The 25275-nt window shown below is 42.4% G+C and overlaps 1 protein-coding gene and 1 long non-coding RNA gene across 5 annotated transcripts in view; one reads left to right on the forward strand and one right to left on the reverse strand.

Annotated features, from left to right (window-relative positions):
- The window catches only part of CDH13 (cadherin 13), a 1150740-nt gene that overhangs the window by 1123192 nt on the left and 2273 nt on the right, over window positions 1–25275 (forward strand). For 2 of the 3 annotated variants that reach the window (XM_077133145.1, XM_077133149.1), the window contains 2 exons: window positions 5689–5922; window positions 8162–8411. In XM_077133145.1, the coding sequence (XP_076989260.1) occupies window positions 5689–5922; window positions 8162–8394 (467 nt within the window). In that variant the 3' untranslated portion in view covers window positions 8395–8411. The remainder of the gene's footprint in view (window positions 1–5688; window positions 5923–8161; window positions 8412–25275) is intronic. The other variant, XM_077133146.1, reaches the window with a different exon arrangement.
- The window catches only part of LOC143659838 (uncharacterized), a 114787-nt gene that overhangs the window by 72982 nt on the left and 16530 nt on the right, over window positions 1–25275 (reverse strand). For both annotated transcript variants that reach the window (XR_013163785.1, XR_013163786.1), the window contains exon 2: window positions 6277–6437. This is a non-coding gene — a long non-coding RNA (uncharacterized LOC143659838). The remainder of the gene's footprint in view (window positions 1–6276; window positions 6438–25275) is intronic.

Consider the following 25275-nt stretch of genomic DNA (forward strand, 5'->3'; position numbering starts at 1 on the left):
GAGTTACTGTTTATTGGGGTCAGAGTTTCTATTTGGGGTGACGACAACGTTTTGGAAATAGATAGTAATGATGGTCGCATAGCATCATGAATGAAATTAATGCTACTGACTGTACACCTAAAAAGGGTTAAAATGGCAAATTTTAAGTTATATATATATTTAAATACTATAATATTGTTAAAAGCCATGCAGATAACCAGCAGGGTGGAGGGGGGTTAGTGACAGGCTATCTCTGAAAATGAGATAGAGGGAAAATCATCAGTTCTAGTAAAATAATTTTTAAAAGCTATTGTTTCCAGATGTCATCTTCTCCTTGTTTGAAAATAAGTTTTAATGTGGTCATGCTTAGGGGGGAAATTAAAATATCACTTTATATCCTTTCACACTGTTGCTGTAACAGAAAGCTTGTCTTGTCAGTGCTGCAAGAGGAAAGAGACGCCCATCAGCAGAGACGGGCTTCTAGCTAGTTCTCCCTGTGACAGCTTCTACCACAACATCAACTTTGAGGAGGGGGCCTCTTTTTAGCTTTTATACTTTTTTCAGAACCTTAAATGAGATAACTATAAAACCATCCATGTAAAGAAACAGGCTCAATATTAAGAAAAGAAGCAATCAGACACGGAACGCCATTCTTAGGAAAAAGGAAAGAGCCAAAGATCAGGAATGGAGAAATTAAGGAAGAGCAAAGGTACCCAACTCACACGCCATGACTGGCACCCTCCTAGCACCCTGAGATGTCCTACCAGCCAGGGGAGCTCACCCAAGCCTCAGGGGTCCTGAGTTCTCGTGGGGCTCCATTATGTCCCCAGGGGCCTTGACCTTCACCAGATTCTCCAAGGGGAACACACCTCCCCACCACACTGAAGACCCCCCTGCAGGAGTGATGCCTCTCTAAGAAGCCATCCAAACTCCTAACATGATGAAGAGGGAGTCCCTGCACGCACAAATCCCCTCCACCCCAGGAGGCTGCACTGAAGAAGGTGTACTCTTCTGGCTCCATGTTGGGGGGCTGAGGGGGAGCCTTGCTCAAACTGAGGCTTTTCCCGACTGAAATGGAAAGTCTGTGAAGACCTGTTAGGCACACACCTGACCAACTGTGGTTCTGATGTCTGGTTATGCAAAGGTGGCCAACGGAAAGGGGAAGAAAGGGGAGGAGGGACTGTTGCTAAATATCTGGAGAATACCCAGAAGCCTCAATACTAACTGGGCCTTGGAAACCGTTAGAGCCAAATGGACTGGGGAAGAATCGTTACATTTTGAATATGGGGATATTGATTTTCTCCATTCTGTCCGGATAAACTGGAAGCGGCTTTTCCCTGAGGATTCTGGGAATGCCATCTTCACCTCTTCATCCAGAGAAACAAGTTCATTTTACTACCTTCAGAAAAAGACATCACCAGCCTAGCCTGAGAATAATACATGAGAAATGGAAGACAGTAAGATAATTAAGTTCACAAAAGGCCAATTCTTATGGCCATATTTCAAACGCTCATAATGCCTTCGCATCCATCCTACCAAATGACTTAGCTTCATAATATATTCAGAGTGAAGAAATATAATGGATTCTTCTGAAATATTCAATTAGCTCAATAAAAAGAGAAAAATAATTTTTCAATAAAGAAACTCAAAGGGCTAAAGCTGACAGTGAAAAACCAACTTCGAAGTAATTATGCATTTCTTTTCCATTCTTACTCTAACGAACGATGACATGCCACCATTAGAAAGAGCCACCCTTCTGAAGATTCATTTATTTGTGTTCCAATTTTAGCAATATGTCCTTGAATGTTTATTCTGTAACCGTCTTTGGGTGTTGATGTATTTAAATTCCCACTAGCCCCACTAAAGAATATATGTTCTTGCTGCCTCAGGACTCACCCTCAGCTTCCTTCAAGCTGCCTCCTTCCTCACTCACTGAAACCGCTCCCAAAAAGAGTCACCGTGTAAAGCACGTATCTGATAAAGGACCTGTATCCAAGATAAATAAAGAACTCTTAAGAATAAGAAAACAACCCAGTTACAAAACAGGCGAAAGATCTGAACAGATCGTTCACTAAAGAAGAAAAACAGATGGCAAGTGAGCATATGAAGAGTCCAAATCAAATGTCATTAAGGGTTTACAAATTAAAACAATGAGATCCCACTATACATTAATTAGAATAGCTAAAATCCAAAACACTGACACCACCAAAGGCTGGTGAAAATGTGCACAATGGAAACTCCCATTCCCTGACCGAGGGAATGCAAAATGGTACAGCTGCTCTGGAAGACAGTCTGGCAGCTCCTTATAGATCTAAATCTGTCTTACCAAACAATCCAGCAACCGCATCGTAAGGTATTTATCCAAATGAGCTGGAGATGGACATCCACACAAAAGCCTGCCCATAAATTTATGGCATTTCATTCATAATCTTAAAAACCTGGTCACAACCAAGATGTTCTTCAATAGGTGAATGGCTAACCATGACAAAGCACCTCAATAAAATATATTTATCAACAAGAAGAAATGAGGTCTCAAGCTAGGAAAAGCATGGAGGGACCTTCAATGCACACTGCTAAGGGGAAGAAGACAGTGTGAAAAATCTATATAACGTATGATTCCAACTTGATGACAGTTTGGAAAAGGAAAAAGTACAGAGACAGGAAAATATCAGTGGTTGCCAGGGGATAAGGTAAGACAGTGTGGGGGTGGGGGCGGAGCCCAGGGTATTTTTAGGGCAGTGAAGCTATTCTGTACAGTGCTATAATGGTAGATGCATGACACTACACATTTGTCAACACCCACAGAACTACACAACACAGAGTGAGCCCTAATATAAACTCTGGACTTTGGCTAATGATAATGTGGCAGTATGGTTCATCAACTGGAACAAATGCATCCCACTAATGATGCAAGATGTTAACAGAAGGGTAGATGGTACAGGAGTGGGGTGGGGGCATGGGACTCTGTAATGTGCACACTTATTTCATAAACCTGAAACTGATCTGTAAAATAAAGTCTATTTAATTACACAGTCACAAGTAACGTTTTTCTTATAAAATCCCACTATTTCTCTTTCCTCCTCATCCTTTGGGGCCTGGTTAATACATTTAACTAATGACCACTTTCCCCTCTTTCAGCTCATCTCCCTCCTTGTCTTCTGTAAAATTATCATCTGCTCTTGAAGTTCTGGGTTTTCTCCAGATTCCTCCCTTTTATCAATCTGCACTTTTACCTTGGGCAGCATCATTTGTTAGAAAAGTTTGAAGTCATCTTCATGCTGACCACTCCCCAACCTCTAACTCAGACCAGGGATTTCTGCTCACCTCTACACACTTGCTTGGGGTTGTATTACATTTGAGGCCAGTGGCACCCTCAAAGCTGAGCTGTCTTTCTGCTCCCTCCACCCGACCCCACCCCAATGCTGCTCTTCTGGCGGCTTCACCTACATGCCTAATCACCAAGGCAAGACCTTTCTTTCCTGTTCAAACTGTCCACATCCCAACTCACTATCTGTGTCTGGTCTCCCCACCTATAACATCTTAACCTCTCCTATCAACATCACTGCTGAGTTTCTAGAAATAAGTCAGATCAGACTGTTCCATACCTTTGTGGAAAACCTCTGGTGCCTTCCCGTCATCCACAGAATCAGCAAGAGCTCCTTGTCATGACAACAAGGCCCCCCACTCCATCTGACCTTTCCAGCCCCAACCCCCCCCCCCCCCCCAGCCTGCAACACGCCCTGCCGGAGGGGACAGCCCCAGGCTGGCACCTGGTAACTTTGCAGGTATCCACACGGGCCATTCGGGCAAGGCTGGAACCACAGCTGATCCGAGCCTGGCAAGTCTTCCAGAACTACAGGCTGGGAAGCTGGAAAGGAGCCGCCACAGGGGCACCTCCCCTGGGAGGTTCAGCAGACAGCCTCTCACGGCCTACACGTTATAAGACCTCAGGGTGAAGCTGCAGGCTCCAAACCTGCTGAAAGCAGCAAGGTGCTGTGGCTCCTCAGCAACAGGGCACCCCTCATCCAGCGTGCAGCACTGGCTCCTTTTGTTGCACCGTGTCCCTCTGCAAGGGCCACCTTTGCCTACTCTTCCTCTTGCCTTCTTTGTACGCTGTAAGCTGTATGCACCTGAAAAGGGCTCATTGTTTCTTCACCAGCAGACTCTTTCAGGCTTTGCCCTGCCCTTGACATGTGTACTCTAACCTCAGTCAACTTCTCACTCCCCTTTGAACCCCCATGGGATTCAATAACTGAACTTTCAGATTAATGGGTAGTTAAAAAATGAATACAGTACACGAATCTGTCAGGGTTCTCCAGAGAAACAGAACCAACAAGAGGTCTGTGTGCACGCATATATTACGATATACAAGGAATTGGCCCACAATTGTGGGGGCAGACAAGTCCGAAATCTGTAGGGCATGCCAGAAGGTGGAATTCTGATGAGAGCAATGTTGAAGTCCTGAGTCCAAATTCCTAAGGCTGGAAACCTCCTGAGTGGAAGGTGTAGTCCTGGGGCAGGATTCCTTCTTCTCTGAAGCCTCGCTTCTTCACATTTTAGGTCTCCAACTGCTTGGATAAGGCCCACCCACGTGATTGAGGGTGATCTTTACTTGAAGTCAACTGATTGCAGATGCTAATTCTGTCTGCAAAATACTTTCATGTCAACATCTAGGCCAGTGTCTGACCCAACAACTGGACACCATAACCTAACACAAAAAATGGACCATCACAGTGCAATACAAAATTAAACTGGGAAAGGGAAAATAAGCATAGGAAAATGAAAACAGAATCAGCCATTGGGGTAGTGTGGTAAGAGGCATATCAAATCCTTCCAGCATAAGGCAGCTCTACATTTACCATTTGCAGCCTACAGATCTGTCTCAAACTTTTCTTGCAGAATAGAAGCTGTTAATGAATGGTGTGTCCCAGGAATAAGCCTCCAAAGCACAGATGATAAAAATAAAATAAAGTCAAACTGAGTCATACTAACATGAAACACCCTTTCTTTAAGCAGAAGCCCTTACAGACAGGTGATTCTATGGGATTCTGAAAAGAATATTCCCTAAAATAAAATTTAAAAAACATTGAAAAGGCAAAGCTTTAAAAGTAAGGCCCAAAGATTATATAATGATTGCTTCTGCTACCCCAGTAGCCAACTCGCAACTTCAGTTCTCCACCTTCCAAATCTGCCCTGGCTTGCAGGGTTAGCCACACCATCCCTGATTACTGGTATCCTCAGCTACCTGCAACCCTTTTTCTCCCCCCAGAAAGAAACCCCTGCATTAGATCTTTCTCTTCAGTCAACTACCTAACAGGGGTAGAGTCCTCCAAATAAACCATCATCTTCTCTCTTCGACTTTCTACCCTCCCTATACTACCAAACATATGTGAATACCTGGATTTAGATCAAGATTGAATTTGATAACCTGGGAAAAGTCCCACTTGTTATTCCCACTCTTTTAGTGACTTCTAAGTGTCAGTACAACTTTCAGTTGGGAACAACTAAAAGGTAAAAGATTACACCTAAAGAACGTCAATCCAAAGTCTTCTACGTGATAAAAGGCTTTGGAAACCACTAAGCTTTATACAGAAATGTAATCTGTTAACATTAGTCCTAATGGTAATATGGCTGCAACATGGCAAAAAGTACCATGGAAGGTATTCTGGCTTCTCCTAGCTGCATTCTAACCTCCCCCTCTGTCCACAGGAGACCCTCCTGCCACCGGCACCGGCACCCTGCTGGTAACGCTTGAGGACGCCAACGACAACGCGCCTGTCATCTACCCCACGATGGCCGAAGTCTGTGACGACGCCAAAGACCTCAGTGTCGTCATTTTGGGAGCTTCGGACAAGGACCTTCACCCAAACACGGATCCTTTCAAATTTGAAATCCATAAGCAGGCCGTTCCCGACAAAGTCTGGAAGATCTCCAAGATCAACAGTGAGTGCAGTCAGAACAGCCCATCGTCACTGTCCCTCCGCTTCTTTCCCGTTCCCCTCGGGGGGTCCCCCCTGCTTTACGGGATCTACACATTATGAATATTTAGAAGTTTCCCACCAGCAGACAAATGCAGTTTGTGGAAATACTAAATATCAGTTCCTCAGAGACACAGATGACAGCTTTCTCTTTCGCCTCCTTATCTTCTCCGTACTGACCGCGAGGCCAGTCTTTGCTCTCCTGGCCAAACCGCGCTGCCGCCATCCCAGAGCATCCCCTGTGATTCTTTGCTCTTCCCCTCCCCCTTCCCTTTTTCTTTCAATCAAACTCCACAGATCTTACTCGGTTTTGACTTACACAGAACACTGGCCAACTGATCCAGTCTTTTGCCTTCAAAAGCCAGGGGCCGCTGCGTCTTCCTCTCTTGGTTCAGCACTGTCCATGGGGTCTCAGATAACTGCAGTCACAGTATCTGTCACCAGCACCGTGGTGGGGATTTTCCACTACTTTCATAAAAACTTGAAAAAAAAAAAAATAGAGATGTACTGGTGGAAGAATCTTTATAACATCTTCAACCTCCACCTTCCACTTTCGAGGCAGACCTCCTCAGATTCAACTTAACCTTTACAACAATCTTAATGTCTCAAGTCTTTGGCTTTTATCCTTGCCTTTGCCATCTTCCACGTGTCCCTTCCCTCCTTTCTAGAGGAAACCTACAAGTATTTTCCCTTTCTCCCAGTCTTCCCACATGGCCAGGGAGAATTAGAAACCTGGCCCAATATTTATCATCTGCCTTACTGAGACTGAAACACCAACGTACTGACTTGTAAAGTATCATTATATTCACGATGCCCTGCCCACTCTCCTCCCCCCGGCAAATGTGTGCTAACTATTAAATTCACCTCCATCTCTAACAAAGCGAAAAAATAAATAAGGAACTCAGAAATTAGGCAGTACACTGTCTTCAATCATGAATTTATCCTGTTATTGACCTTGTCAGCTTTCCTTCTTCTTACATCAATGGTAGAGTTTTTAAGGGGGTGGAGATTACCCATTTCATCAAGTTTTGAAAATATTATACAACTGTACATAAAAAAAAAATCTCCTATCTATTGTTATAGCCCTATCTCATATCTTATTAGTACCATTCTCCTGTTATTGATTCTATTTGCCTGTTTGTCTATTTCATTGCTTTTTAAAGAATGACTTCTGCTACACTGAATATTTTTCACTAAAACAGTCCTTCCCTTGTTTGAAGAGTTAGTGTCACATTTGCTAGTTCTTATGCCTGTAGCTGATTTGAATAATCATCACCAGCTCTTCCCAACTGCAACTTTCTCATTCTAGAGTCCCCCTTCCACTTGAAGATCTGAAAATGTTTTTTGAGTTAATCTTCCATTTCACTGTGGTCATTATCTACTTCTGTCATGTCTGCTGCTGCTGCCATCCGATGATAACAATTCATCTGTTTTGGTTTTCAGGTCATCAAGCTCTCTTTTCTCTACCTAATTTTATCTAATAGATAAGAGGTCTTCTAAACTCTTTTGTTGTCCCCAGATTTTTTTTCCACAAATATTTAGAGCTATTTGCATCCAGGCAGAGTCAGTTAAAATAAAAAAGTCCCTAGTCATCAGAGACTGAAAAAACCACGACCTCGGCTAGAGAGCAGGCCGGGAGGGGTGGCCTTTTCTGAAGGCAGCCCAGGGTAAAGGGGGATATTCCCACACTTGGGATTAGGAAGGAGGACGGGATGCTCCAAGACCCTTCTCCGTTAGTGGATTCCTCAGCTGGGGCTGAAGCTTGGTAAAATCATAGACCACAGAACCTTTCTCCGTGGCAACCCAGGGGGTCCTGCCCAGGATGAAGATTTTTTTCTTATGTTGCAAGTGATCCCCATCAAGGTAGTCTTATAGGTGTAATAAGTTTACAGGGAAGAGGTCTTGGTACACACAGTCATCTTCACAAAAGTGAGTCCCCTTGGAATTACTTACAATAGCACCGAACCCTGAGAGTTTCTGAAATGACAACCTGTTCCATAGCTACGCTGTATGATACAAAAGCTGCCACTTGCAACTGAGGACCTAAGCCTTCCATTCTATTAATTATTAATTGAAACCCAAACATTCACATGATTATAAATGAAAACACAATGTCTGCTTTGCGTGCTTTTAATTGCCAAAACCTCATTCTTTTTTGGGGAAAGTCTGATCCCTGCTCACGAAGGCTGTCCTTGCCTTCACAGACACGCACGCCCTGGTGAGCCTCCTGCAGAACCTGAACAAAGCAAACTACAACCTGCCCATCATGGTGACGGATTCAGGGAAGCCACCCATGACAAGCATCACGGACCTCAGGGTGCAAGTGTGTTCCTGCAAGAATTCCAAAGTGGACTGCAACGCAGCAGGGGCCCTGCGCTTCAGCCTGGCCTCGCTCCTGCTCGTCTCCCTCTTCAGTTTAGCTTGTAAGTTGGTCTAACTCCAGTGCGGGCACAGGTATGAAAACCTAACTTCACCAGGTTTCCCGAAGCCTTTATTCCCCATATATCTTTACCCCAGAGGGAAAAAATCATCTTTGGTTTATGTCTATACAATAGAAAATCTTACATTTAAAAGTACTCCAACCCATGTCAGAAGGCATCTTACCCCCTGCCAGCCAGTCTGGGGAATGGTGCAGTCATTCATTGCTATTCTGCAAAACAGGTGATAAGCAAAACCTCCTACAGATGTCACTGAACTTTGGCTAATAAAAATGTGTCCAGTCCAATTTCTATTTGCATTGTGCAGAATATTCTTTTGCAAATTTAAAGAAGATACTATGCTTTCCTAAGAATCATCGTGAGAATTCATAGAAGTGGGGCCTTAGGAAGAATAAATGCATGATTCATACTTCTTCACAAACTGGTAGTAATGACTCTAATATAATGAAACATTATGTTAAGCAAATGCATTATTATGCCAAGTAAATGTAAATGGGAAAAGTTTTTAAGTAATTCCTATTTATGGAATCCTAGCCCAATTTTACCCTCAAATCATTCACATACAGCTATTGCAATTACAAAGCCTTTTGAACTTGATATTTACATTTTGGAAAAGTGTTGGTATAATTGTGAATAGAAACTGGGAAAATGAAGGTTAGAAAAATAGAAGAGATGTTATTAGAGCAGTGGGAGCAACAGGAAATCTGTCATTCCGTTGGACACTTGCTATGTGCAAAGCCCCGTGCGTGGCCAGGCCTCCTGACGGAGCTGAGACGACCGTCCCATGCCGTGCTGGCACTTCAAGCAGTGCCTTTCTGAGAGCAAGGCCCATCTTTCCCTCCAAATCTAGCCCTCTGCCCGTGCTTCCTCCAACCACGGACCTATCTCCATCCAAGTGCATCTGCCTCCAAACCCTCCAGCCACAAAGCTGAAGAGAGTCTAACACCAGCACCTCCCATCCTTCCCTACCTCCACCTCCCCATTTCAGGTCTTCATCTTCACTTGCCTTGATTATCTTCCCTGCATGAGAATTCAAGGAAAAGATAGTGGGATTTGAGAGACCTCCCGCTGGATGATTTCTATCTTCTCTCTGTAAGGAAGAAGCAATCTCATCTGCACAGGAAAAGGGGATGGAGCTGGGATTGAAGACAGGAGAGAAATTAGAAAAGATTTGAAAAGGGCAGATCATCAGGCTTTACCAGGGAGGGAAGGAGGGTTCCCAGAGAGCAGAGATAGCCCGAAGGTGGGTGGATACATCATGCCCAACAGTCATTTGCAATTTCTCCATGAGCCTGCACCCCTGGGCAGCACCGCTCACTAGTTTGCTGCAGGATGTCATCCTTGAACGGTATCAATTGGGGAAATGGTAGGGAATCTAAACTCTGAATGCAGAGTACAATCGTCTTTCAAATGCTAATCTATTTGGTCCTGGGCCCAACCGCTATTCAAACCTTCTCCCTGGAGTGTGGCCAAGACATGTATGCTATTCAAACCTTCTCCCTGGAGTGTGGCCAAGACATGTATCCTTTATAAAGGCTCACCAGGTGATCCTGAGACACTGGGAGCCTGGGGACCATGGTGGCCAGGGATTTCATCCCATAGGTGCAGGCTCCTAGATCTCCGACCACAGCCCCAGTTCCAGGTCCACTTCTGAACATGTGCCAGTTCCCTCAGGTCACACTTCAGTGGGAACAAGGAGGAGGAGGGTCAACTTAAGAATTTAAACATGAAGCTACTTCATATTGATGTTGGAAGGCCTCAAACCCATCCCCACATGCAGTAAGATGATGTAACACCCCTGAAATTAGGATAGAAGTGGCACCAACATTCCAAAAGGATTTTAAGAAGCTTACAGAGTTAAAGCATGCATAAGACAGGAAGGTAAATTCAATCTCACAAAGAACTTAAACCAACTAGAAAGCGTTTGAGTCCGAGTTAGCTAACGGACACTAAGATTTGATCTGGGCTTCCTGTTGGTCAAGACAAGGAAGCAACTGGGTTACCAAGCTGCCACACGTGATGAAAGCCAACATGCTCATTTGGTTCCTAAATGCTGGCACACGTCAGAACCACTAAGGGAACGTTTAAAACACACATTCCTGGCTCTTCCCCTAGAGATGCTGATCCATGTGCATGGATTGAGATCTGGGGTGGAGAAAAGGGGATGGATGGATACAAAGAAATATACATTCTTCATTCCTTCCCCTCACCCATCCTTCCTTCCTTCTTCTTCAAGAAGTAAAATATTAAAACCAAAGGTGAAATCACAGTTGACTTCCTATTTCGTTTCCAGTCCTCACTTCCCAGAGACTACAGCTCCCTTAAATCAATGTGTACCCAGGACCCTGTTTTATACTTTTGCCATACATGCTCACACAGACACACAAACACACACAACACATAGTTCTATTTTGCATAGCCTGAAAAATGTTGTGTAATTCACATTATACTGGGAACAATGTTCTGTAACTCCCTTTCTTTGCACTCCACAGTACATTTCCAAGATCCATCCATGATGCTCTAGTTCAGGGGTCAGCAAACTTCGTAAAGGGTCAGACAGTAAACACCTGGGGCTTTGTGGGCCACATATGGTCTCTGTCACATATTCTTCTTTATGGTTTTTATTGTCATTGTCATTTTTTTAACATCCTCTAAGAATACAAAAATCATCCCGTTTGCCAGGGACATGCAGACTTGGCCTTCAGCACTGGCTCATTCCCATTTACTACTGGGGAGTTATATATAAAAATATATATATTATATATATGCTTATATATAAATATATCTATATATAAATACTCTGCAGTGTCTTCCTCTAACAATAGTGGCACATAAAGGATTTCATTTTCTGCTATGAAAATGCACTAACATCTAGAATCTCTATTTTCTACCAGCTTCAGCAGCTTCTCCAGTGAGGCTGGCCTTTCAGTCTGGGGTATGCTGCTGAGGGGCCACTGCTCTAGAGACAAATCTTTCACAGAGTCCTGGGGGCAATTTAAACCCAGACAGAACAGGGGCTGGATAAACCTGAGGGCAGTGCTTTCAATGTAACTATAAAGAAATAAAAAATCGATGTGTGTGTGTGTGTGTGTGTGTGTGCGTGCACATGCACGTGCACTGAGACAGTCAAGTGCTACACCACACATTGCCCTCTATAAACCCAATTATGTGTCACCAAAGCCTGGCCCTTGAGGGTCCCCCTCTCCGGACCCAGCAGGCTGCTGTGCCCCCACGAGCTGCCTCCAGCATGGCGATGAGGCTCAAAAACTCAGGCCGGCCTCCCTGCATCTCTGCTTGTCAGAATGTGGACACCCAGAGCCGTCCGCATCCAGGAGCAGAGGCCTCCGCACCCAAGCCCGGTGTTTGTACATATAAGAGAAGCTACATCTGCTACTACAATCTATATATTAAATATCAGTAGGCCCTTCCTTTTTTAACATCAAAAGAAATAGAAACAGATTTTCTTGAGCTCCCCACTTTCAAGATCCCTGACCCACAGATGTCAAGCTTGCTCTCTTACCTCTCTCCACTTAGCTTTTGGATCACAGTTACCCCAGAGCAGAACTGTCTGATGACACCTAAAGAACTAGTATTTAATATCACCCATTAAAGACAGGTGCACAAAGTGGATAAAATGGGAAAATGTGCTATATATATATATATCTTACCACAATAAAAATAAAAGGCAGATGCATATATACTCTGTGTGAGATACCAAATGTGCTTTTGTGTGTTCTTGCCTAAGGGGAGAGCCACCTACCCAGCACCACAGTTTTCCTGCTGTCCAGGCCCCAGCAGGTATAGCCAAACTATTCTCACAAAGGACCTCTGAGTCTCTCCACAGAGTTGGAGAGATGCTCAGTTGACCCTCTGAAGTTCTGCAACCATAAAGCAGGTAGTTTCAGTCCAAAAATCAGTTAAGAACAGGTGTTACCACTAACCCACCTGATTTCAAAATGAACCTCAGTCTGGTCCACATAAACGGCCTATATTCTTTAGTATTGTTCACTGATGCACCACTAAATGCCTGCCAAACACAATTTTTGTTTTATTATTTACCTAACCCAAGAGGTCCTTCCTAATAAAAACGGACATGTGAGGAGCTAGAAGTAACCTGGAACAATCTATTTGATGTCTCTTTAAAGTAGGGATCAAAAAACCATGGCATCCAGCCCACTGTCTGATTTTATAAAGTTTTATTAGCACACAGTCACATCTATTCATTTATCTATCCTCTGTGGTTGCTTTCAAGTTCCATTGGCAGAGTTGTCATTTTCAAGTAGATTCGTCAGAAGCCATATGGTCCACAAGGCCAAAAATATTTACCACCTGACCCGTTACAGGAAAAGTTTGCCGATGCCCACATAAACATTTGTGATATAGAAGTTTGCATCTATTTTAGTCTCCCAGCTGCCAAAACAAAAACCATGCAGTGCACTGGCTTAAATAATAGGAATTTATCAGCTCATGGTTTTGAAGCAAGAAGTCCAAAATTGAGGCATCTGCAAAGCAATGCTTTCTTCCCAGAGTCACAGCATTCTAGGGCTGGTTGCTGGCGAACGCTGGCCCTTGCTTTTCTGTCATACGGCAGTGCACATAGCGAGGTCCTCTCCCTTCTCCCCTGGGTTCTGTCCACCTCCAGCTTCTCCTGTGGCTTTCCCTCTGTAGCTTCACTATGAGGCCTCCGGTCATAACAGTAAGACCCATCCTGGAGCCATAAAGTCAACCTCATCCAAAGGACCTATTCATACTGGGTTCACACCCACAGGAATGCGTTAAGATTAGGAACATGTTTTCCTCGGTAATAAGTCAGTCCACCACAGCATCATACAATAACAGAAGGAAAAGTTTTATTTCCCACCTCAAATAATACTCAAGTTTCAAGTAGACTAGCGGTAATTGAATACCATGGTGTTCTACAGCTTTTCTCTGCATTTTCCCCAGCAGTTTGGTGATTTCATCCCACTTTATAGATAAGAAAACTGATGCTCAGAGAGGTCCCAAGGCTAGTAAAGCAGTGAGGCCCGAATTCAATATTAAGTTGCCTCCTTTATAGCAAAAGATCATAAAAATATCCCAAGTTATTATGATAGTAGATGGCTTTATTTCATTTGAGAATTGAACTGAGGGAGCTGTACCTCCTCCTTTGACATTTAAAATAAAGGAAATAAAACTAATGACATTGAAAGCAGTAAAAAATGTAAATGAAATTATTTTTATTGTCAGCTTTGTCACTGACGATACCAAAGAGAGGCCTAACCCTCCCCTGAGGGCCCTTCTCCTAGCAGCAAGCTGGCAGCGCCCCAAGGCTGTACCCCAAGGCTGCACCTAGCAGTTTCCAGTGGGCTCTGCGTGTATGACACGGGCACCGAGCCCTAGGTACAAGACCTAGTATGGTACAAGACCAAGGATGAAACATGTCCTGAAACCACTTGGACCACTGCTTTAGGCTTAATCAGCAGTAACAAGAACATAAAAGGACAAACTAGGTGAACCTCTGTAACAAGAACTAAAATTTAATGCCTCTATAATGGGGCAGAGGGAATTTGAAGAATGCTCATCACAGCGAAGGAAGTTTAAAGAAATGGCCAAGATGAGTAAAAGATAGCAATGAAAATTCTAATTACTTATTAAGGTCTTGTTTAAGTTCAAATGTAGCCACTTTGTGCAGTAAGATGAATGTCGGTGATTGTATACAATCGTGTAGCCACACCCCAGTGAAGAGTCACCTGCCCGGACCCCTTAGCTCTCCATCCCGTCCATTTCCAGGCCTCCGCTGATCTCCTTCCTCTAGCTGGAGTTTTGCCTTTTCTAGAATATTTTATAAATGGAATCATATAGTCCATGCTGTGAGGGCATCAGTATTTTATTCCTTTTTACTGCTAAATATTCTGCTGAATAGTTACATTGCAATGTGTTTATCCATGCACCAACTGATGGATATTCGAGCTGCTTCCAGTCTTTGACTTTTGTGAATTACACTGCTGCCAACATTCACATACAAATCTTTGGGTAGAACTTGTGTTTTATCTTCTCTTGGGTAAATATCTAGGCACAAATTTGCTGTGTCATCTAAGCATATGTTTAATTTCATACACTACTGCCACACTGTTTTCCAAAATGGCTGTACTGTTTTGCACCGCCACCCACAGTGTGGAAAAGTTCCAGCTGCCCCATTATCATCACCAGCAGGTGGTAGTGTCAATATTTTCCATTTTACCCATTCTAGTGTATTGCATTGTGGTTTTAACTTGCATTTCTCTCTAATGATATTCAGCATGGTTTTAAGTGCTTATTTGCCATTTATCTATCTCCTCTTGAAGTAGTTCAAACAGTTTGCCCGTTTTTAATTGGGCTGTCCTCCTATTTTTGAGTTGGGAGAATCCTTTATATATTCGAGGCACATGTCCTTCACCAGATATATGTTCTACAAATACCCTCTTTCAGTTTGTGCCTTGCCTTTCTTTTTTTTTCTTAACTGTTCCTTTCAAAGGGCAAAAGCGTTTCATCTTAAAGTCCATTTTATCTTCTTTCATAGTTTGTGCTTTTTGTGTCATTTAAGAAATCTTTTCCTAACTCAAAGTCGCAAAGATGAGGTAAGGGTTTGGGTTCATTTTTTTCCCAGACAGACAGCAGTTCCAGCACTATTCATCACACAGACTGTCCTTCCCCACTGATTGACCTCGGCACCTTTGTTGAAAACCACTTGGCTGTGTAAGTGTGGTCTCTGTTCTCTTCCATTGGTCTCAGTGTCTCTACTTGCACTAATCTGCACTATTCTAACAACTACGGCTTCAGAGTAAGTCTTGAAACCAGGCAGCTTAAGTCTTCCCACTCTTGCCTACTTTTTCAAAGATGTTTTGGTTATTCTAGGTCCTCTAACTTTCTAAATAAACTTTGAAACCAGCCTGCCCATGTCTTCAACAAATTTATTAGGATTTTCATTAGGATGTCACTGGGCCTACCGATAGCTGAGAACTGCTAGCTTAGCAGTACTGAGACTTCACAGCCACAAACATGATACATCACCCCATGTATTTAAGACTACCTTAATTCCATTTTACAACATTCTATAGTTTTCAGGGTACACATTTTACCTATCTTTCTTTAAATTTATCCCAAAATGTTTCGGGGGTTTTTAACATTACTGTGAATCAAGAGTTTTTTTTTACTTTAATTTTTTCATTATCTATTGTTAGAATATACAGGTGCAACTGATTTTTTATTGCAGTAATACATACACAACCCAAATTTTCCCATTTTGACCACTGTCATGCAGACAGTTCAATGACATTATGTTCACAATATCATGCTACCACCATCCATTACCAAAATTCTTTTACCACTCCAAACAGAAACTCTACACCCATTAAGCAATAATTCTCCCTTCCCTCTACTCCACCCACTACCTCAACCCCCTAGTAACCTGTAATCTACTTTCTGTCTCTATGAATTACACAACTGAGTTTTGGATATTAACCTTGGATCCTATGACCTTGATAAATTCACTTATTCGTTCTCATGGATTCTCATGGCTTTTTAATAGATTCTTTGGGGTTTTCTGCCTACAGGATCTGTCTGTAGATAGGACAGTTTTACTTCTTTCATCCTTGCCTTTTCTTTCATTTTCTTGCTTTATTGAACTGGATAGGACCTCCAATAGAAATGATGAAAGCAGACTTCCTTGTCTTAGTAGAAAGCACTGCATGCTTCACCAATGAGTTGGCAGCTGTAAGCTTTCTTTAAATGCCCTTAATCAAACTGAGAAAGTTCCTTTCTAATCCTATTTTTCTGGGAGGTTTTATCATGAAACAATGTTAAATTTTAACAAATAAAATACCCATTTAAATGATCTTTTTTTCTTTATTCTATTAATATGGTGAATTACATTAATATTTACTTGATAAATCAGCCTTGTATTCCTGGGGTAATGATGCACATACACACACACACACATATATTGGAGTTTGCAAAGAAATCTGCAAATGTGTGTGTGTGTATACATGAGTACACACACATACATATGTATATACATACATATATTTATATTGTTAGAGTTGATTTGCTAAGGTTTCATTAAGGCCATCTGTGCCTATGTTCTTGAGGAATATGGGTCTGTAGTTCTCTTTTCCTGGGATGTCTTTCTCTGGTAAAATGGGTGCAAATGCATTGCACCTCTGTTTTCTGAAAGAAGATTTGTGTCAGGGTTTCATAGTCAGCTTTGAGCACTGCCTCCTTGGAGCGGCTGTGTCAGAAGGCAGACTAGCAACATACTAGAAACAGTTGAAGGGGCCACTTCTTCTACTGAGCAAGAAGAGAAGACTAAGCAAGGTAATGGCCTGTCTGTCCCAGCAAAGTGGGAGAAGACTCTGTCTATTTGAACCCCATGGACACAATTAGGGGTAAGGGCTTTGTGTGACAGAGAAGTCATTTCCAAGTCAACTGAACAATGTCTCTGTACTGAAAAATGTGTAATAAAGACACTGGGTCTTTTAACAAAAGATAAACAAACACCTTATCTTTAGAAACCCACAAACAAAGTCTATATGAACATCTACCATAAAGAATTCCCGTAACTAAAGGGAGGGTATAAAAGAAGATCTTCAAATTTCTTTGCGAAATCCAAATATTTAATCTCTAGTGACTAAGGGCACCACCCCAAACACTCCTTCCTGATGTTCTGATTACTGGGAACTGTCTTTGTCAAATAACCCAGTCACTGGAGAGGGAAAAAAGATTAAAATGATGAATCTTTCCTGTAAGAGCTATCATGTAAATATGTACTTTACATTTAATATCCATTTTAAGTTTTGCCAATAGCATTAAGAATATATTTTTGTATAAATGCAAACAATATGCTTCAGTATAAATCTTTACTAAGCCATCAGGCAACTAAAGAGTTTCAAAATAATAAAAAGCAGCATCAACTGGGTAGGCCACAGTGGCTCAGCAGGCAAGAATGCTCGCCTGCCATGCCAGAGGACCTGGGTTCAATTCCCAGTGCCTGCCCATGTAAAAAAAAAAAGCAGCATCAACTGAGTCCACTGCAATGTCAAAAAACAAATTTCATGGAACCACTGCATAAGGAGAGAGGTAGGCTTCCTTATTTCTTACTGATTTTTTGCCAAAGTGTTTTCCTACTCATCAAAGTGGAGCTTTGCTTACACAAACACATTCCCAGGCAGAAAAGGATATAAAACTCAATCTCCAGGAAGGTGAAGGCCCTGTGCTGCTTGAACTGCCAGCTTTCAAAGCCCAGATGCCATCTTGCTACTGCCTGCTGACACCTGGGTCCCAGCTGCAGCCAAGAGAGGGTCCCCCACCTGAATGAATGAAGCTGGGAGCAGGATGAAGGTCGTTAATCACAGGGGGACTTCCCTGTTACCCTTGTTTTAAGTCCTGTGTCGGCTCAAAAACCACACAGCCTGACTTCCTGGTTGAAGCCCGGGCTCAGCAATCCTAAGCAAGAGCTCTAGGAAAGGGTGGGGCCCCTCCAGCTAGGGCAGGGCCAGACAGCACCCAAAGGCAAAGCCCTGGCTTTTCTGCCCTGCAGGGCAGAGGAAGGGTCTCGGGGAAGGGGAGGTAGGGGTTCCTGGACTGAGAAATGTCTTAAATCGGCATCCACAGACCCTAGAAAAGCACCAAGTTCAAGTAGACAGAGGCCCCGAGGCCTGCTTTCCCAAGGCGCTCTCCCCCTCAAGCGCTGGCCACTCACGCACCAAGACAGTTGACCTGTGGGTGCTGCCCCTGGGCCAGGCAGGAGGAAGAGCTTTATGTAAATCGCAGATATTGTCCCTTGGCCTCAGCTCCACAGCCCTAGGAGGCGGAATCATTTACCTTATGGTCTAAATTGATTTAAAACGGCTGAAAGCAAGGGAGTGGAGGTTTTCTAACTTAGTGGGATTTATTCAGCCAAACCTTTTTCTTTCTATTTTTTTAATTGATCAAAATTAAAATTTTAGGTTATTCATACCACAGTAAAAAATATTTTTAAATAAAATAAGTGAAACCATTTAATACGTTAGAGTCATTCTTTGTACCAAGTGGGACTGTGGGATAGAATGTGCCTCACTCAGCCTTAGCAGCCCGAGAGATAAGACAATGGTAGCAAATCACAGAGATTCCAAGTGAAATGAAGAAATTAAAATTCAAAAGTCTCCTAACTGCACAGGAATTCACTTGTCAAGCAGCATAAAGGTCCCCGGGTACAGAAAATAACAACAAATGCACATGAATTTGTTTCTTATTCATTTCTATGTCCTTTCAGTGGAAACAGCTTTAACCCTTAACCTTCTCAATGTCATCTGTTTTTTTTCTCCAATACTTCGGTCATGTGACTAAGACTGTTTATCTCGCATTTCAGGAACATGCTTTAAATTTTCCAAACAGATGACATGTTCAATATCTAAAAGTAGTGAGGTGCAGAGCCGAGGGCCGAGTTGCCCCTGCTGAGCCACCCTTTGACGGGCCTGGAAGAAAATGCCCAGGCTTTAGAGTAGCCCTTGAGGGTTCTAGCTACGGGTTCATTCCAGCACAAACTCTCCTTATAGTCACAGCTGACCTTTACACATTTTTATTTCTTTGATTGTTAACACAAAGATGTAGTGGTGCCTCCACAACAAACAGATACAATAAATTAACAGAAATGACGGAAAATCGTACCATTTCCATTCATATCACCCTCAGGCAGCACAAAAAGATCTGCTGCCGCAATAACTGTGGCTTTGGTGACCTCGGTGAACTTTAATAAGACAGGTTCTAGGCTACGAAGGTGCCTATTAAAGAATAAACACATTTTGTTCTTTGGCATGGCCAGAGGTGCAAGCAAATGGGGAGAAAGGAAAGAGGAAATAGTGAAAGCAGGGAAGAAGGGAGGATATATGAAGCAAAAGCCGCATTTGGCAGCAGAGGTGGGGAACCCAAGAGATTAGCCAGCACCCTAACAAGGACACCCCCAACCCAACCACATGCTCCTACAATTCCCAAAGTGGGATTCCAGACCAGCAGCTTCAGTGACACCTGCAAGTTGTCAGAAATGAAAATTCCCAGGCTCTACCCCAGTCCTGCTGAATCAGAAACTCTGGGGGTGTGGGCCTGGCAATCTGGGGTGCCCTGCCCTCCAGGGGGATTCTGAGACCTGGGGGGTTGAAAGCCAGGCTTTCGTTGTCCCTGCAGCACCGGCCTTGGCTTGCACGATGCTCCCTCCCCTTCTCTCCCAATGCACCTTAGCAAATATCACTTTTTTTTTGTCTATTTAGTACCACCTTCCAAACAGCAAACAGCTGTATTAGGGTAATAGGTATGGAAATAGTAGGGACAACAGTTGTTCAGTTTTGGTGCCCCTTGAATGCTTGCTTCCCAATACCCTGTGGATCCTGGGAACGCTCAGGTTACCTCTGAGCACCCAATCAGGTCAGCTGGGGCCCCTGAGGATTTGCTCTGGGTAGCTTCTCCTACTTGCACAGCAGTCTTACTCATTCCAGCTCCAGATGCAAAAGGCTGAACTGAAGGCTTCCAAACATTTGCTGGCACAACTACTATAACAAATGGTAACATCAGACATGCATCATCACTGTGACGCTGTTCTCACCAAACAACCGCCAGCCCATTTCTACCATCAGAAGTCAGCAGACCGTTCACACACACAGGAAGGAAGTGCATTTATGTGGCAAAAGTAGGCCCAACCTTAGGACATGCAGTGCAGTGCCCAGGAAACTGTTTCTGAGGGAAGAGGGGACATTCACATCCAAGTAAACAGGGAGATTCCTGTTTGTTAAGGGAGAAACATGGATATTTAAGAAGTCTTCAAAAAGACTGTAGAGGCAGCATGATGAAAATTCCACTGAGTTGGAAGTCAGGATGATTTCCAGATCCAATTGGGACCTAATAGGTCAGGAAAATGTTATTTTTCCACTCTGGGCCTCAGTTCCTTCATCTGCAAATGAGGACTTTAAAATAGGTGATACATAGTGAAATTGAGAGAAAGGAGGATATCTTTAACACCAAATGCAGAAAATAGTGGCACTAAGTTTTTCTCAAGCAATTAAGAAAAACTAGCTTATTATTTGGCTTGACTGGAAAAACAACTGTGCTCAGGTAACCTGACCATAGAACCATTAGAAGTCTCTTCTCTCCAGCCCATAGAATTGTGATTTAAATACTTCCCCAGAATGTTCCCAGGATCTACAGGGTGCCGGGAAGCAATCATTCAGGGGGCACAAAAATTGAACAACTGTTGTCCCTACTATTTCCATACCTACTACCCTAACACAGCCGGTTGCTCTCTGACTTGGAAGGAAGGGCTTTCCTCCTTGCCTATTGGAAGGGTTTGTGATGGGCATTTTAAAGTTAAGATGTCTTTTTTTACCTCCTTCTTTTTCTTTGTTAGCACCTGACATTCAAGAAAAGCTCTCCTAGCATTAGCTGGATACAATCTTAAGAACAGATGTCTCAGAGTCTAAATTCTAGTGATGACACATTAAATTATCAAATGTCCAGGTTTCAACAAAAGGTTACAAAACATACAAAGAAACAGGAAGCGATGGCTCAGGCAGAGGAGAAGATAAAAGCATTAGAAACCATCAGTGCAGAGGACTAGGCAAAGACTTTTAAAAAATGATCCTAAAGAGCTAAAGGAAAATATGGACAAAGAACTAAAAGAAATCAGGACAATAACAGCTGAACATTAAGAGGTTATCAATAGACAGAAGTTATGAAAAGGACCAGAGCAGAGCTGAAGACCACAGTAACTGAAATTTAAAATTTCCTAGAGGAGTTCAACAGCAGACTCAAGCTGGCAAGAGTCAGTGAACAATTGAACAATTGAAATACAAACTGAAATAAAACGAATGAAATTACTCATTCTGAGGAGCAGAAAGAAGAATGAAGAAAAGTGAACAGGACCTGAGAAATCTATGGGACACCATCAAATGTACCAACTGTGGACTCCCAGAAGAAAGAGACAAAGAGGATGAGAGAATATTCAAAGAAAGAACAGCTGTAAACTTCCCAAATTTAGCAAAAGACATGAATATATATATCCAAAATGCTTAACTCCAAACAGGACAAACCCAAATAGACCTACACTATCCTATATTATAATCAAATTGTCAAATGTCAGAGATAAGGAGAGAATTCTGAAAGCCACCAGAGAGAAGCAACTTGCCTCAATACAAGGAAGCCTCAATAAGATTAAGTTTCAGTTTCTCACTGGAAACCACAGAAGTAAGAAGACAATGGGATGACATATTTAAGGTGCTGAAACCAAAACACTGCCAACAAAGAATTCTGTATCCGGCAAAAATGTCTTTCAAATACATGGGAGGAATTAAGACATTCCCAGATAAACCCAAAAGCTGAGTGAGTTATCATCTCTAGACTAGCCCTACAAAAAAGCTACAGGGAGTGCTGCAGGTTGAAAGGAAAGGACAATAGACAACAGCTCAAAACCACATGGGGAAATAAAGATCTCGGGTGAGGGTAACAAAATGGGAAAATATAAATGTCTCTATTACTGTATTTCTGGCTTGTAACTCCACTGTTTACTTACTATCAGATCTAAAAGGCAAATGCATAAAATAAAATAAGGATAGTTTTGGACTCAAAATGAATAAATATGCAATTTATGACAGAACTATATAAGGTGGGGGTAAAGAGTACAGGAACATAATTTGTGTGTACTGTTGAAATTAAGTTGGTATCAAAGCAAATAAGAATGTCACAGACTTAGGATGTTAAGCCCCATGATAGCCACAAAGAAAATATGGGAGAATATGCCAGCCAGCTCATAGAGACAGAAATTAGAGCACAGGGTGCCAGGGGATTGGGAGTCAAAGCCTAATGGGTGCACGGTTTCTGTTTGGAGAGAGAGGACAGTTTTAGTGCTGGGAGATAGTGAGGGTACTGCAGGATTGTTACCATGACCAAGCCCATGGAATGATAAGCTTAGGAGTGGGTGAGACAGGAAAGTTTATGTTGTATATATGTTCCCACAACTTTTAAAAAAAAAAGAGGGCAACTAAAGAAACAATGACAGTTAAATACGTGATCCTAAATGGGATCTAGCAAGGGAAGAGAAAAGGTTCAATGGGATACTGGGACATACGAAAAAATATATAGGATATTCACTGTAAGCCTTCTATTTCTTAAATTTCTTGAACTTGATACCTGCACTTAAGGTTATATAAGCGCATATCCTTGTTCTAACGTATGGCAGTGTTAAATGCTCAAGGAGCATGATTATAAGACCTCCACTCAAACGTCCAGAGAATACATGGATGGGAACCTAGGAAGAGACAGATGGACAGCTTAACAGAATGAGACAGCATATGCAGCAAAATGTTAAAGTTGGTGGATCTGGGTATCTGGGGGTAAGGGCATGTTGGAGTTCTCTGTATAGGGTTTGTATTATTTTTTAACTGTCCTGTGAATCTGAAAATATTTCAAAAAAAAAAAAAGCTAGAACAAATTTTTTTTTCAAAAGTAAGCCCAAACCTCTCATTCTATTTTCTGAGAATGCAGAAAGGAGAAAAACTTGCTCTAGACTCCAATTCTCTGTCCAGGTTTTACTTACTCCACTGCAATTATGCATTACTTTATTACATAAATTTACTTAAATTTAGTTAAAATAATTATGTATTAACTTTTGCATTGCCCGATTTATTTTAATTATGTCATATTGTTAAATTATGCAAAGGTACTTAATATGCATCTATTTATTTATACTTAATAAACATAATCCAGATGCCTAATACATAGAGGCACTGGGAATAAAACGTTAAAAACAGCACAGAAGGGAGCGAGCCAAGCAGACAGACACAGGGCAGTGTGATAAGTGCTGAAAGGAGACAACTGTCCCAGGTAGAGCACAGCAGGGGTCTGCCTGGGACAGTAGAGGAGGAAACTTTTGCAGAAACGGGAAAGCTTCAGCTGGAAGGGGGAGCAGGCGGTTGTAGGGCTAAGGTTGCAGGTGTCAAAGACACCAGAAGGTTTCAAGGCTCCTAAATATAAGGAAAAATGAATCCTTTGGGGGGCTAAGATCATAGGGTTTTGAATCAGACAGCACTGGGACCAATCCTCGCCCTGCCTCTCTCTGTGAGCGCTTAAAGACGACCTCTTTCCACCGCCCAGGGAGACATCAATCGCACAACTATGATCCTCCACTTTCAGCTGAGAACCTGAGGCTAAGAAGGTTAAGCAACCTGGCAAAGGTGACCAAGCCCAGGCTTTGCATCTGTAAAACGAGGATCATAATAGGACTTACCAACCTGTCACTGTAGAGATTAAATTTGATACGGACTGAGGGCCTGACACAGAGAATCACTCAACGTTAGATATTATGGTTTTATTGTTATTCCAAACCACAAGTAGAACAATAATTCCTAATGACCTGATCCTCTGGTTAGCACTTCATATTGGCAAAGACTTCTACCACATTTGGGGAGGTCATTCTCTCAACAGTCACAATATCAATGGGTTGGTTAATATTTTCTCCATTTAACAGAAGTAAATATCCATTCAAAGGTGTCAAATCAAACATTAAAGCTAAAAATGCTGTTGGAAAAGCTTGGACAGGTGGTATTCTGCAATTTCCAATCCACCGTTCACACCAGTGGTTCTCAACCAGGGGCCATTCTGCCCCCAGGGGACAGGTGGCAGTATCCCAAGACACTGACTGTCACCACTGGGAGGATGCTACAACTGGCACCTGGTGGGTACAGGCCAGTGATGCTGCTAAACATCCTCCAGTCCCCACAGCAAGGGATTATCTGGCCCTAAATGTCAACACCATAATGGATGAGAAACCGTGCTCTAAACTTCAGCCAGATTAGAGAGAGTGGGGGCATGGAGCCAACCCCATGGTACAAATGGCTTTTGACCATTTAAAAAACCAAAAAGGGAGCGGACCACAGTGGTTCAGCAGGCAGAGTTCTTACCTGCCGTGCCAGAGACCCGAGTTCGATTCCCAGTGCCTGCTACAGCTCAAAAGAAGAGGAATATTAACCATTCTAAAAATCTTTAAAACATTATTCCAAGTCTTCTCCTTAAAAAATAACTCACAGGAAACCTGCTACCTACAAAACTTTCCTATAAACAAGCCGGCCCACTCCAGTCGGTGCATGTCCCTCCCTTGGCCATGCCTGCATTAACCTAACACGTACTCTCTTTCTGATAAATTTCTCTATCAATAAACTTTACTACTTACTCCTACTGGCCTTCTCATCTCTAAGTTCTTTTAGTTTTGAGACTATCGAACCTGGATCGGGCTCAGCTGGCACCAGCAGTACATCGGTTACACTGCTGCTTTTACCTTCTTCTTAAAAGATGATTAAAACAATAAATATTATTGAACATCTACAGTGTGCCATGTTTGATGGGGATAAGGATGTATAGTGGGGTAAAATGCATGAATATGGACGCATCCATAGCCATTCCCTTCCTCACTTCTGTGTTAACTTGGAGAAGGGGTGGAGGACATTCATGACAAAAGCCAAAATCCATAGGATATATTTCTCAAGAAAAATGACCTGAGAACAAAACAGTAACTGTAATTCCTAAAGAACTCCATCTTATGCATCCACATTAATAAATGAAATTTGTCCTCAAAATTCAAAAATATTTTATACTTTACTATAATTTCAAGTTGCCTAAAGAACAAATTATTAATTTTAACCTTGTGATTTAAAGTTTATTTTTTTATTCAACTACTTGAACTGAGTTAACAATTGAATGGTTGATATGTTTTTGTGTACAAATCTTTTATAAATTTTACTTCTGTAGTTCATCTTTCTTTTTTAAGAGGCAATACATTTGTTTTCAGGTCTAAAACATTTGAAACATGCTGTAAAGGGTGTAGACTCTATGCATTGTGTCCATATTAT

The sequence above is a fragment of the Tamandua tetradactyla genome, chromosome 16, assembly GCF_023851605.1.
Source record: "Tamandua tetradactyla isolate mTamTet1 chromosome 16, mTamTet1.pri, whole genome shotgun sequence".
Lineage (NCBI taxonomy): Eukaryota > Metazoa > Chordata > Mammalia > Pilosa > Myrmecophagidae > Tamandua > Tamandua tetradactyla.